This window comes from Choloepus didactylus, chromosome 2 (assembly GCF_015220235.1).
Source record: "Choloepus didactylus isolate mChoDid1 chromosome 2, mChoDid1.pri, whole genome shotgun sequence".
Classification (NCBI taxonomy): domain Eukaryota; kingdom Metazoa; phylum Chordata; class Mammalia; order Pilosa; family Megalonychidae; genus Choloepus; species Choloepus didactylus.
Genome location: NC_051308.1, coordinates 56,823,257 through 56,837,692, shown reverse-complemented (window position 1 = coordinate 56,837,692; position 14,436 = coordinate 56,823,257). Strand labels below are relative to the sequence as shown.

The 14,436-nt window shown below is 44.2% G+C and overlaps 1 protein-coding gene across 2 annotated transcripts; it reads left to right on the top strand.

The window, feature by feature from the left end:
• The first annotated feature begins 4,862 nt into the window (after positions 1–4,862).
• Positions 4,863–14,113, top strand: LAX1 (lymphocyte transmembrane adaptor 1). 2 transcript variants are annotated; one of them, XM_037824994.1, is made up of 6 exons: positions 4,863–5,088; positions 5,394–5,620; positions 8,176–8,282; positions 8,713–8,823; positions 9,369–9,454; positions 11,357–13,810. In XM_037824994.1, the coding sequence occupies exons 2-6, from the start codon at positions 5,535–5,537 to the stop codon at positions 12,254–12,256; spliced, it is 1,290 nt and encodes a 429-aa protein (XP_037680922.1). In that variant the 5' UTR covers positions 4,863–5,088; positions 5,394–5,534; the 3' UTR covers positions 12,257–13,810. The 2 variants fall into 2 exon arrangements, with proteins under 2 accessions (XP_037680922.1, XP_037680923.1); XM_037824995.1 differs by lacking the exon at positions 8,176–8,282 and having other exon boundaries at positions 4,864–5,088; positions 11,357–14,113.
• The last annotated feature ends 323 nt before the right edge of the window (positions 14,114–14,436 follow it).

The following is a 14,436-nucleotide window of genomic DNA, read 5'->3' as shown; positions in this document are numbered from 1 at the left end:
TACAAAAAGCTGCAGTTAATACCTTCCTAGGACAAAGAAGCTCAAACACACAAACTCCAGTTGCCCTTCCTAGATGGAGCAAGGAGGACAGTGGGAAGATTGCCTTTTATTTCTCAATATCTCACCCTGTTACACACATATGTCATAAATTCACAGCACCAAAAGCACTCAAGAGAACTTCTTGGAAGGCCCAATTAACTTTTATGGTCAGGCACTGTGCTAAATGCAGGAAATGCAATGGATGAAACACCGTCCCTGCCCTTAAGGGGTTCAAAATCCACTCAGGGAGGCAGACATTTCAACAAGTAATCCCAGTAATTTAAGAGACACTGTAATAAATTGGTGTGCAGGGTGGCATGCAAGCACAGGAGAGGAAAAGCCCAGGGTTCAGGAAGGAGAGACTTCCCAGAGGTACTGATACTGAGTTGTATCTTTTTCTTTTAATGACAATTTTGTTTTTTATAAAAATCACACTTGATTGTTACAATAAATTCAAGCAATAAAAAAGAGTGCAAAGATGTAACAAAATACCCAAAGCTTCATCACCCAGATGAGGATAAATTTTTTTTAATTCAGTTTCACTGAGATATATTCACATACCATCCATGGTGTACAATCAACTGTTCACAGCACCATCATATAGTTGTGCATTCATCACCCCAATCTATTTTTGAACATTTTCCTTACACCAGAAAGAATCAGTATAAGAATAAAAAATAAAAATAAAAAAGAGACCCAAATCATTCCCCACATCCCACCCTATTTTTCATTTAGTTTTTGTCCCCATTTTTCTACTCATACATCCATACACTGGATAAAGGAAGTGTGATCCACAAGATTTTCACAATCACACTGTCACCCCTTGTAATCTACATTGTTACACAATCATCTTCAAGAGTCAAGCCTACTGGGTTGGAGTCTGGTAGTTTCAGGTATTTACTTCTAGCTATTCCAATACATTAAAACCTAAAAAGTGTTATCTTTATAGTGCGTAAGAATGTCCACCAGAGTGACCTCTCAGCTCCATTTGAAATCTCTCAGCCACTAAAGCTTTATTTCATTTCGTTTCGCACCCCCCTTTTGGTCAAGAAGATGTCCTCAATCCCACAATGCTGGGTCCAGATTCATCCCCAGGAGTCATACCGGATAAACTTTTTTTAACAACTTTTTTAAAAATAGACTTTATTTCTTAGAGCAGTTTCAGATTTATAGAACCACCTCCCTGCCACGCACACACACACACACACACACACACACACACACACACGTTTTCCCTATTATTAGCATTTGCGTTAGTGTGATATGTTTGTTACAATTGATTAACAAATATTGATACATTATTAATAACTAAAGGTCACAGTTTACATTGGGGTCACTCTTTGTATTGTATGGTTGGTTCTGTGGGTTTTGACAAACGCATAATGTGACTCATCCTCCATTACAGTATCATACAGAACAGTTTCACTGCCCCCAAAATGCCCCTGTGATCCACCCATTCATCTCTCCTCCCCCTTCCCCTGAACCCCCAGGATAAACTTTAGAATGTGATTTTACTAGAATTTAACAAGAGAAAAACTGCTGTCAAATTGAGTGAACTTGTGCAAAGCCTCAGAGTGCAAAAGTGACAATGACTGGGTTTGCTTGGAATGCAGCATGCCTGCAAGGGGGGTGGTGAGCCAAGACTGGCCACTCCCCGAGGGCAGGGACCTCTTCCGTTTTGTTTACAAACCTAGTGCCTAGTGTCCTGAGGTAGGAGACTTCTCATAAATATGTGTTGAAAGAATAAGGTAACAAATGGAAGGCAGGCAGAGTAAGCATTGAGGGAGGAAAAGGGAAAAGCCAAAGGAGGCACTTTATTCAGTGTAAAGAAATAAGACAAATGTCATAATAATCTAACAGCAGTCTCCATTTAATAGCTTTTGCATATGCCAGCTGCAGTGGTTTAAATTGTGTACCCCAGTTGGCACATGTTCTTGGGCTTGGTTTCACATTCTGGTGCGTGTGGACCCACTGTAAACAAGAGCTCCTCAAGATTTTGCTTCAGTTAAGGTGTAGCCCAGCTCAATCAGGTTGGGCTTTAACCCAGATGGCTCGAGTCCTTTATAAGCAGAGTGAAAGTCAGATGGAGAGAGAAGCCATGGGGAGCAGCCAGAGACTGGAAGGCAGTGGAGAAGACGCCGCCATGTGTATTGTCGTGTGACGGAAAATGTGACAGAAAAGATCACATGACAGAACTCCATAGATTGCTGGCCAGCCAGAAGATGCTGGACCCAGGAGGAAGCAAAGCTTCTAGCTTCTGAAACCATGAGCCAATAAATTCCTGTTGTTAAGTCAACCTTTTGTATGGTATTTGTTTTAGTAGCCAGGAAGCTAATACATCAACTCCTAAGCCAAGCAGTTTTTCTTAATTTTTACAAAAAAAAAAACATTTTTCATTGTTATCCCAATTAGTTCTCACAAAACAGCATTAGGTTAGTACTATTATTATTGTCATTTTACTTCCAAGAAAATACCCAAAAGATTAGATGACCTGCCCACAATTGCACAGCTAGTAATTTAGGATTTGAATTCAGGTTGAACTCTTAACCACTATTTCTGTCTTCTCAAAGGACTTTGGAAAGGTTTTTGGCATTAACAACATCATTGAATTAGTGTCAAGCCCCTCTCTGGCAATCTTAGTACTTTATAATCATACATCACACTCAACCCTTAAAATTATTAAAAGTGGTTAAAAGGAAACACTAGAACAAACAGGTGTATCCCAGGAAAGAGTGATTTTCTTCCACTGTTATGATTCATAATTTCAGACACTACTTTTTGCTTTAATTTGTTGGTTTCACTGGGTTTTGCCCTACTGTGAGGGAAAGGAGAACAGGACGGAGAGATCAGCCAAGCCTTTGGCCTGGAAGCAGGAGACCTGGATAGCCTCTTTTGAAGAGGGAGTTTGGATGCTGGAGAGACCAGAAGACCAGAGGGACAATTACTCTGACTGGAGCAGGCTGGGTAGATAAGAGAAGGGAAGCCCTGAAATGGTCACATGCAGGGGAAAGTTGTTTCAAAAAAAGAAAAAAAAAAATTTAAGTAGCAATCAGACTTCTAATAAGTGGGAGGAGATGTGGTTCTGAGGTTTGGTTCTACCCGCCCTTCCCCTGTTCTTTCTTTCAAGTTCGGGGTCACACACAGTCTTTTACCAGACCTGGCTCCAATGGCTCAAGACGGGCCTGGGGAAGCTGCTCTCATCCACCAGTTCCAGCCACCAGTGTGATGGAACAATGGCTTTTGTCCCTGGGAGAAGTCCTAGTTCTTCCTCATGCCCAATCCACAGAAGTCGACAGAGACCCAGGTTCCAGCACTAGGACCAGCCACCTCTGAGTCTTCATTGCTTCCTGCCAGTCAAGGCTCCTCAGAGGGAGGCAGGAGGCCCCAGAATGGCAGAACTCCTCAGGAGAGCCTGCCACGGCCAATCTGCAGACCCTGGGGGGGTGGGTGTTTTAGTTTGCTAAAGCTGACAGAAGTGCAATATACCAGAAATGGGGTTTACAATGGGGATTTATTAACTTTTAAGTTTACAGTTCTGAGGCTATGAAAAATGTCCAAATTAAGGCATCAACAGGATGATACCTTCTCCGCGAAGAGTGGCTACAGGCGATCCTCAACTTCTCTGTCCATGGCCAGGAACATGGCGATTTCTGCTGGTCTCTCTCTTCTCTCCCAGGTTTTGTTGCTTCCAGCTTCTGGCTTCAGTGGCTTCCTCTCTGAGTGTCTGTGCATCCTTCTCTCTCAGTTTCTCTGGCTCTCTTAGGTCCTCTGGGGCTATTTCCTGTGTATTTTCTGTCTTTTGTCCTCTTATAAAGGACTCCAGTAAGAGGATTAAGACCCACCTTGAATTAGGTGAGTCACATCTCGATTGAAATAACCTAATCAAAAGGTCCCACCTACATAGGTCTACACCCACAGGAATGGATTAAATTTTAGAACGTGGTCTTTTCTGGGGTAGATACAGCTACAAACCATCACAGGGGGCCTATGGGAGCCTGGATGCAGGGCAGGGGCAGACTTCTCAGGGAAGTGGAGGACCTTGACATCTACTGGGGATGAAGAAGGCTCTTCTTCACATCCTCACAATAGTCTTAGCGCCACTTCTCTTGGAGCTCTCCCAGGATGCAGAGAAGAGATGGGTGGAGAGAAGAGGGTAAGACAGTTAGAGACAAATTTTGAAACATCTTTGAAGTTGGTGCATTGGGTGGACACCTGGGATGAATTATGCGGCTTCTGGGACAGGTGTCCGATAAGCAAGACTGTGATAGATTTTCATCAAGACCCCTGAGAACAGGGATAGCAGGCAGGAGCCCTGAGGGCAGGAACCCCTGAGAGCAGGGCTTGGGAGAAGTGGCCTCCAAGGGCCTGAGAACCCAGAATTAGCTCCATTCTTGGAATAATCTCCAGAGCATGTTTCTCAAAATGTGAAAAACAGACCGTTTCCATCAAAATTACCTGGGAAGCGTCTACTGAAAAAGCCATTTAGCTAGCCGCCTCTGCATCCTCCACCCACTGAATCAGAAAGGGGATGCCAGAGATCTGCACTTGTTTCTAAAAAGCATCCTCCTGTGCTCCTTAGATCTACTTTAAATATATATATATATATATATAAACCTGGAGGTTACAGAACTCTAAATGTCTCAGAAACCCAGGGTGAGCAATCGCAAATCCTGCTGTGCTTCTAATCACACTCATCACAGACCAAAGAGCGCCTGGCAAGCCCAGGGTGGGTGGAAGACATGTTTTCTGCTATCTTATTAAGAGCTGAGCCGCATTTCCTGTGCCCCATGTTTCATTAGCACATTGGTGGTGTCGCTTCCTGTAACTGACTCTCTGTTTCCATTCTGACTCTCTTACTCGCTGCTTAAGAGCAGGGGAATGAGCAGCCCACGGAGCCTCTCCCGGGGCTCCGGGCAGGCCCCCCCTCTGTGCCCCTCATGCTTCCACCAGAAGGCAGAGACCACGGACTCTCCGTGAGCCACCTGCTTTACGGGCCCAGCACTGGGATGAGACCTCACCTCCTGCAGTGGCCATCAGAGCCTCTTCCAGGTAGCACCAACCTGTTGTTTTTGTCTGTTGGGTCAACTCAGCCTGACATTTCAGTAGCAGGGATGGGGTGGGGAATTGGTTGGGGGAAAGAAAGTTCTAGAAAGAAAGGTTGTGAGCTTTAGAAAGAAATATAAACCAAAAAGTTTCTTTTTTTTTTTTTTTTGAGGGACTTTCATGAATAAAGATTTAAGAAGAAGAAATCTTGAGAGTAAAAGCTTATGAGTTAGGGAGTACTTGGAAGAAATGGAGACGAGAATTTCTGTCAATCTTATGTTATTACTAACAAAGTGGTTATACCCCCACAGGACTATATGCAGAACACAAACCAATTTGCCTTCTCTCCGGGGAGTCAGCAATTTAGGAATAGCCAGGAAAAGTGACAGACATGTTGGCTAGCTGATTATGATCAAGAGAAGACTTAAGAGGAGAAGCTGAGCCCTGTGACAATGGATGTCATTACCCCAACCCTTTCAGAAATCAGAGGGGCCTTGGAGCCTAGCACTCGATGGGCAACTCCTGGCAGCCTGGACGGGTGAGTGGCTCAGGGAGGTCAACTCCACCATACCTGACGTAGACACAGGGCCCCGATCTGACCTTGAGGGCTTCTAACACAGCTGTGCGGCCACCTCACAACCAGGCTCAGGTCCACAGAGACAAACAAATTCTAGGTCCAAAGAAGTTTGCTCAGAGACGCTGGGAGGGAAGGGAGATTTGCTGAGGAGAGAAGGGATTGTCAGGGGAGAGGAAAAGCTGTGCTCACACAGGACTTCCTTGGAGCCAGCTGCCTGGCCTGGCTCGATTTCTTGCTTCTTAGAGACACTGATCACTGTCCTCAGTCTTTCGTATCTTAGGTCCCACCATGATGGAGACAAAAGGCTCGCTTCCCCCAAGGATATGCTTTTAGGTCCTAAAGACCTGCCATGAATGAAAAATGTAATAATAGATGTAATAAAGACATGTCTTTAGGACATAAAATCTCACAGAAGTAATTTCTGATGTAAATTTCAATGCTAAAGCTTTCAGTCTCATACAAATGAAAAATAAAATACCCGTCAGTACTTGAAACTTTAGTAACATCATAGGTATAAATTTCAGAGCTATGATAACTGAATCCAATGACAATAAATTTTAAAATTGTCATGGTTTTTGGAAATAACTGTTATTACCATGACAAATACATTCCACTCACAGGTGGACATGAACATGAAAGTTGTCAGAGCCCTGCAGCCCCCCAAAGTATTTCTATATTCATTCATTTATTAATAAACTCACTCATTCATTTAACAAATATTCATCAGGCCCCTGCTAAGCACCAGGCACTGTTCCTGGTATCAGGTGAACAGGATAGACTTCAGGAAATATCTGAATCCAGAAGCTGACAGTCAAGTGGGGGAGGCAAATGATAAGCAGATAAACCAGTGAATATTTAAATGTATAATATTAATCAGTCATAAGTGCTATGAAGAAAAAATCTAGCAGGAAAAGGAGACTAAGAGTAATAAGGTGTGGGCAGGGAAGACATGCTTGAGGAGGTAACATTTCAGAAGAGAGCCAAATGGGTTGAGGGAATGAGCACGCCCAAAGCTGGGAGAGGAGGGCTCCTGGGAGGGGGGAGAGGTTGCAGCAGGCCCGGGGCTATGGGGCTGTGCCTGGCACCAGCAAGGAACCACAAGGCGTCCTGGGGTCTAAGTGCAGGAATCAGTTGGCAAGTGGGAAGAAATGAGGTTGGAAGGTAGGCAGAGGCCAGATAATATGGAGCCACCAGGTCAGGGCTATGGATTTTATTCCAAGTGCGATGAGACGCTACGGAGGGTTGTGAGCAGAGGAGATACACAGTCTGATTTATTGTTTAGAAGGATCACGCCCACGCCTGCCCATGTGTGAAGGGAGTAGGTTGGGGAGAGAGAGTGAAAGCAAGGAGCCCAGCGAGGGAGGGGTTGCCAAGGTCTGTAAGAAACCCCTGGTGGCTTGGACCAGGGTGGGGGCAGAGGAGGGAGTGAGAAGTGGAAGAGCTTGTGATGATGCCCAGGGTAGGCAGACAGAATTTGCAGGTCGACTGAAAGTGGGACATGAAAGAAAAAGAGCCATCGAGGATGGCCGCAAAGTTTTGATCCAGCAGATGATAGGTGACACTGGGGAGGAGCAAGCTCCCAGGGAGAACAGGAGATCTGGTTTGGACATATTCGGCTTGAGATGTCTGTTAGCTGTCTAGCAGAAATGCCCAGGAGAAAGTTGGATAAGCAAGCCTAGAACTCAGGAGGGCAAAAACTCTCCCAGGGGTTCCCTGGCAGGTGGCCTGATTTCTGATACTTTGAGGGTAGTAAGACTGCTACTGAATTCGTTTCTACCTCACTTGGCTGCTTCCTGTTACAGTAGGCATAGCCTCCTGGGGTTGTGCTCATCTGCTGCATTTCAACACCAAAGCAAAGCAGATTAGTATCTCCAGCCCTGCCAGGGAATTGCAAAGTAGCACAGAACTGTTCGGTACATTTGTGTTGGTAACATTTCACACAACAGCCAAGTGTTGCTTGGAGACCAGCCCCACATGTTGGTGCCGTGGGGGTTATTCAAGTTCACTCAAGCTGGACTCTGTCACAGAGCCACTCCCTATGTGTGAATTGGGTGATCCATTCTTCCATGCAAACCAGGAAGTCCAGGAGCACGGGGGGCGCATGAGCAGACAGACTTAACTTTCCAAGTCTGGAGGACAGTGGGGCAGGGTGGGGTGGGGCATGATCTCTGGACCCAAACGGATCTAGAGTTACAGTCTATTGAGACATCTCTGCTACTTAGTAGCTGTGTGATCTTTGATAAGTTACTGTACTTCTCTGAGTCTAAATCTCAGGCTCCTTGAGCACAAAGGGAGAAAGGATTACTACACAAATTAAACAAGTTTCACATGCAAACCCCTGGTGCAAAGTAGGCATTCACAGGGGGTAGTTCCCTTTCTCCCTTGTCTAAATCCATCTATCCACTGAGTCCCGATTCAGAGGGTGCCCCTCTCTTCTGCCGCACCACCTGTCCCGCCTTGGCGTTCCTTCACTCACCCTCCTCTGGTGGGGGCACAGAGCTTGGTTTTCCCCCTAGAGAGAAAGACCAGAGCAGCGGCATCTTTTCCGGGTTTGCTGCCCTCCTCGCCATCTTCCTGGTCATCGCGGTTTTCTGCATCCTGAGGAACTGGAATAAATGGAAGCGTGAGTCCTTTGTCCTGAGTTGAGACACTCTATGAGTAATGATCAAATTTGACATTGAAAGCCCTGTTTTGGCTTTCTACTCTCCCTCACCAGGTTGTTTTCCAGGGATAAACTATTGCACTGGGGAGTCCTCCTTTCTAATGTCACATGGGTTCTCTGTTCTTATCCGTCTCACTCAAGATACTGACCCATGGCACCAAAATACTGAGTGCTGATTTGAATTCCATTTGGAAAGTCATCGGCCCGGTATCCTTTCGCCCCAGTTTTCCTTTGTGGCTTCTGTCCACCGATTTCCCTATTCTTCTAGATCAAATGGGACTGGTTAAATCTGAAAATGTATTTTTTTTTATGATTTATGGAGAGAGTGGGGAACATTTTCATTCTGTGCAGCCGACCCCTCAGCGACCCCCTCTTACTCACTGCCTTGCAGGACCAGTTCCTTACCTCCAAGTTACCCTCATGCCCCTGCTGACCCTGCCTCGACCCAGACAACGAGCCAAAAATATTTATGACCTCTTGCCTCGGCGGCAGGAAGAGCTGGGTAAGTTCTTCTCTCTAACTAGTGGGGTCCAGACACTCTCCTGTCCCCAGGATGCACCACTCACCCCTGGGAACAGCTTTCTCTGAATTTGCAGACCTGTCTGCCTCTCGGAGAGCACCGAGGAGATTGGACAGACGGACTGTAAGATGCAGCTCCAGTGGGGGACCTGGAGGGCTCTAAAAAGGAAGCAGAGGCTCCCCTGGGTTGGGGATTTTGTGTTTCCTTGGTGTAAGGTAGCAGAGGAAAGACGGGAGTGTCTAGGTAGAGAGAAGCCATGCAGGAGAGCATGGCCGCCAGGACTAGAGGCCGGGAGGGCAGTCCCCAGAAGCCCTCTGCTGGAGTCCTCCAGCACCGCAGAAGCTGAGGGAGGGACCAGGTCTCCTGTCACTGGGGCACGGGCCCTCTCTCCACAGAACCCCAGGCCGCAGACTGGAAATGCCAGGCACCCACACACACCCAGTTTCACCCTGGGTGCAGGGATTGTTTAGGCAGAAGTCCTCAGATGACTGGCCAACTAGCCTCAGGATTTGTTCTCTACCTTTCAGGGAGACACCAGTCAAGGAGTATCCGTGTTTTCAGCACTGAGAGCCTCCTCTCCAGAAATTCTGACAGCCTTTCCCCTGAGCATGTGGTAAGACCTAAGGGAAAAGACAACCTCCTTGGGGGAAAGGATATGTCTCTGGCAGAAGAACTGAGGCGAAAGCATTCTAAGTCTGGATCTGCTTTCACCGCAGACAATCAACATGCCCTTTGGCACTCACTCTGCAGCCCTATTTCTAAATTGGGAAGATTAACCTCAGGACTTCCCTACTGCCCAAGAAGGAAAATTAAGAAAGACAGAAGCAGGTGCTTGGGCTTTTAAGAAAAGCATCAGGTCACATGTATTCAAATACATGATTCTAGGACTGAAACCAATTGCTCTATTAAAGGCAAGCTAACCTGCTTATCCAAATGAGCATGTCCTCTGCCAGGTAATCACCTCCAGAGGGTACACAAATATTCCAACAACGTTGTCAGTGCTCCAAACACATTTAAAACCCTGCTTTGGGAATTACTTCTAGGGCTTATGTTATATTGTTTCAAGTATCCTCAATTATAGAAATATTTATAAGTCATTCGGCACTGATGCTGATATATAAAATGTTTGATCAGACTGGGGATACTTTTGAGGCTACAAAAGGAATGTTATAATTAATAACAATAAGCCCATGTCTTATGATCTGGCCCTGAAGGCAGCTTCCAAGGAGGAGTCGAGCAATAGTTTTGTGCAGAGGCACCATGTACAGTAAAGGGAACAGTTTGGAGATCAGGATGCTCATTTTCATAGATAAGTTCTTCTTTGTTTGTTAAAAAATCAGTCTCTTCTGTTTTGTGATCCTAGGGTAAGTGCAGTGACGTTGTCACTGATGATTTTGTTAGCCAGCCAGCCTCTCATTACCCAGAGGTTAAATTTCAATTACTCTGCAGCCACCTCCACCTCTATGCCTTTGCTTCCTCCTCCTCCTTTTCCTCCTGCCTCTTAAGACTTCCTGGGGTAGCATGTCTGAGCAGCTGATAAAGGGCAGGCAAGAGGAAATTCCATTGCCAAAGCTAGTTCCAGGATTTGGGTAGGACCTGAAGGGATTTTGCATTTAGAATTTAGGTCCCAAACTGATTCATGCCCATAAGCATGCTTGGTTTAGACTCTATATAGTGTTTTTTTTAATCATATTTTTTATTATAGAATATAACATATATACATAGAAGTGACAACTTTCCAAGTACAATTTAACAATTAGTTTGGACTTTATATGATGTTTTAAGAACTTTTTGGACTAATTGACAACAGTTAAAAATCTAAGAGATTTCTCGTTCCAGCTCTTCTTGAAAAATTCACAAGTTCTGGAAACATCAGACCAGCTCTGTAAATGGCAGTATTCAGCAGAGTCTGTGTGCCAGCTCCCCCTTTTATAGAAATAGCAAGCATTGTTAAGGTGTTTTCTATATGCCAGGATCTATTCTAAACACTTTACATGTAATAATCTATTTACCCCTCATGAAAACCTTATGATGTAGATATGATTATCCCTGTTTTATGAATTAGGAAACTAAGGCACAGAGAGATTAGGTAACTTGTCCAAACTCACCTGGCATGTAAGTGGTGAAGCTAGGACTTGAACTCCTCAGCCTGACCCTACACCCGCACGTTTAGCCACTATTCTGTATTGTCTTTCAGTCCACTCGGAAGAGACAGGCTCTTCTGGTTTATAATACTTCCCTGAGCTCCCCACTGAACATCCACACTATGGCCAAAAACAAATTGCCATTTATCATCACATTTACACTGTTGCTTTTCTTAAACTCAGACCACTTCGCTGGTACCTATCTGGCATCTAAAGACTTGCATTTTGTGACCCCTGATTTAGAGCTTTTCTCCAAAGTGGAGAACCAAATGAAGGAATTATGAGATAGCAGTATTGGGCAGGGAAAAAGAAAGGCTTTGCCCACATTTCTGCCTTCCGCCCCATCACTGGCTTTCTCTTCTTCCCCACAGCCCTCACACGTAGGCAGTGCCGCCCAGGTGTACAGAACTCATATCTGTGCGGCAGGGTACACGGTGGGTGTCTACGACAATGCCTCGGTGCCCCAGGTGTGTGGGGACCTCACTCCCTCAGCACACTATGTCAATGTCAGAGCTTCCAGAGACTGCTCCAGCATTTCCTCAGAGGATTCGAGAGATTATGTCAATGTCCCCAGAGCAGAAGAGGTGGCTGAAAATTCAGCCACCACCAACAGCTCTCCTGGGAATCCCTTTGTTCTCCCAAGAACACAGGAACTGGAATTTGCTGAGGAAAGAGATGAGGGATGTGGCAATGCCTGTGATTGCACCAGTTTTTGGTCTCCCAGAACTGAGGGCAATAACCAACTCAGCGATGGAGAAGGTTCTTCCCAGCTTTCAAATGACTATGTTAACATGTCAGAATTGGATCTCAGAGACTTCCAGGAGAAGCAGCCCTGGGTGGCTTTTCAGGACTATAGAGATTACGAAAATGTCCCATCAGCAGACCCCAATGGAAGCCAGCACCAGAAGGAAGAAGAGGTGACATTCTCAAGCACAGACCACGTACCGGGTAGGACTGATGGTCCAGGGACCCATGTGCAACCTGTCATGCAATCAGGGAGGGTCCTGGGTATAGGGGATTACATGGCCTTTCAGCCATCAGCACAGAATGGGGATCGTCAGATGAAACATGGAGAAGGGATGTCAAATGAGGACTCTAATGACTATGAGAATGTACCAGCTGCCAAGTTAGGAGGCAGGGACTCTGAAGAGGGAACTGGCACCCAGCTCCTTCCTGATGAGTTAAGGCCTAGCCACCCAGCTGGAAAGCCACATGGAGTGGTTTATCCTGCCGGATCCATAACCACCACAGTGTCTAGTGAACACCCATGAGCCTTCTAGAACTTCAGTGGATTCATACGTTTGGATTAAAATGAGGCTAAGATGAGTAGGAAGCTAAGAGGCTGCTCAAAAGCAGAAGTTTGAGGAAGCCATAAGGGAGTTCTCGTCAAGCATGGTGCTGTTAATTGTTGTACCAATCTAAGAATGTTTGCTAAACCTGCCTTATAGGACTGTTGAGAGATTTAAAAATGGGTCAGTGTTCTAGTACACAGCGGAAATATGAAGTAGTCTAAAATCATTACCTTCACTAATACCCAGCAGACTGCAAATCAAGAGTACATCTAACTATATGATGACACTGTGAGCGATTGATTGTATACTTTGGATGGATTATATGGTGTGTAAATGTATCTCAATAAAAGTGCATTAAAAAATAAGACTGCATCTAATCTTTTACTCTAGGCACAGGCCAACAGGATGGAAGATGTCACAGTGTGGGGGAGAGTTTTTGCTTTAAAAAGAGTGTGAGCAACCAAATGCTGGTGAGGATATGGAGCAACAAAAACACTCATTCATTGCTGATGGGATTGCAAAGCATAACAACCACTTTGGGAAATTGCTTGGCACTTTCTTATAAAGTTAAATGTACTCTTATAAGACTTAGCCATTACACTACTCTGTATTTATCCAAGTGAAATGAAAACTTATGTTCACACAAAATTCCATGTTTGAATGTTTATGGCAGCTTTATTCAACATTGCCAAAAACTAGAAACAACCTAGATGTCCTTCAACAGATGAATGGATAAGCAGACTGTGGTATATCCATACAATGGAATACTACTCCACAGTAAAAATAAATGAATACTGAGCCACACAGTAACATGGATGAATCGTAAATGCATTTTGCCAAATGAAAGAAATTAGACCTAAAAGTCAACATATTGCAAGATGTATATGACATTCTGGAAAAGACAAAACTATAGAGGATGAAAACAGATCAATGGTTACGAAGGGTTGGAGGAGAGGGGAGAAGTTTACTGCAAAGGGCTTGTAGAAGGGAATCTTTAGGGTGATGGGGTTGTTCTGAAGATACCACAGTGGTGAATACATGACTATGCACTTGTTGAAACAATAACTTTACACCACAGAAAGTGATTTTTATTGCGTGAAATATTTTAAAAATTAACCAGGATGACAGATAAACCTAGAATGGAATGCAGGCAGTGAGAAATGAATCTAATTGTATTGCAAACCTGTGACATCGCCTCACTCAAGGGGGTGGGGTAAAAAGGAGCTGACCATAAGTAACTTTGGAAAACTGTGATTTGAATGAAAACTATAAGGCTAGAGACACAAAGAACTGTATACAAACATTACACTCTAGATGGCAAATTTCTCTCTCACAGCAGTATGGGTTGGCAATCCTGAAACTATTTTACATGTATACTAGGATTGAACAAATAAGTAAATATATTACAGATAATAAGAACCAGGATTCTCAGTACAAGAGAAAGAAGTTACAGTCAGCAAGTGGAAAAGGCTAAAATGAACCAGTGGTGTTGGATTAGAGTCGGCGATAACAGGATGAACTCATGTATATTTTAATATATATATATATACAAATAGATAAACACATGTATACATGTCCTAGCTCTGTCCACCGGGAGGGCCTGAAGCTAGTACCAATGAACATACCTAGAACTCAGATCTTGATTTCTATATACCATTCTCCAATAAAAGGAACCAGAGCTCCTTAGAAAAATGATTGGTTCTAGGGAAAATACAAGATGGGCTTGTAATGGCAAAAGTAAAGAAGTGTGAAAAGAGAGAGAGAGAGAGAGCATGTCAACTTAAAAGGGGCCCACTGAAAGAGCTTCTAATGACAAAGCTGGAACAATTTGAACAATAAAAATAAACAATTGCAATATTTATTGAGTATTTTTAATGTAATTTTATTGAGATATATTCACATACCATACAATCATTCAAAGTGTACAACAATTGTTCACAGTGTCATCATATAGCTGTGCATCAATCACCACAATCAAGTTCTGAACATTTTCATTACTCCAAAGAATAAAATGAGAATAAAAATAAAAGTAAAAACAACACCCAAAACGTCCCATACCCCCATTGCCATATTATTCATTTACTTTTTGTCCCCAGTATTCTACTCATTTGTCCATACAATGGGTAAAGAGTATGTAAGCCATAAGGTTTTCGCAATCA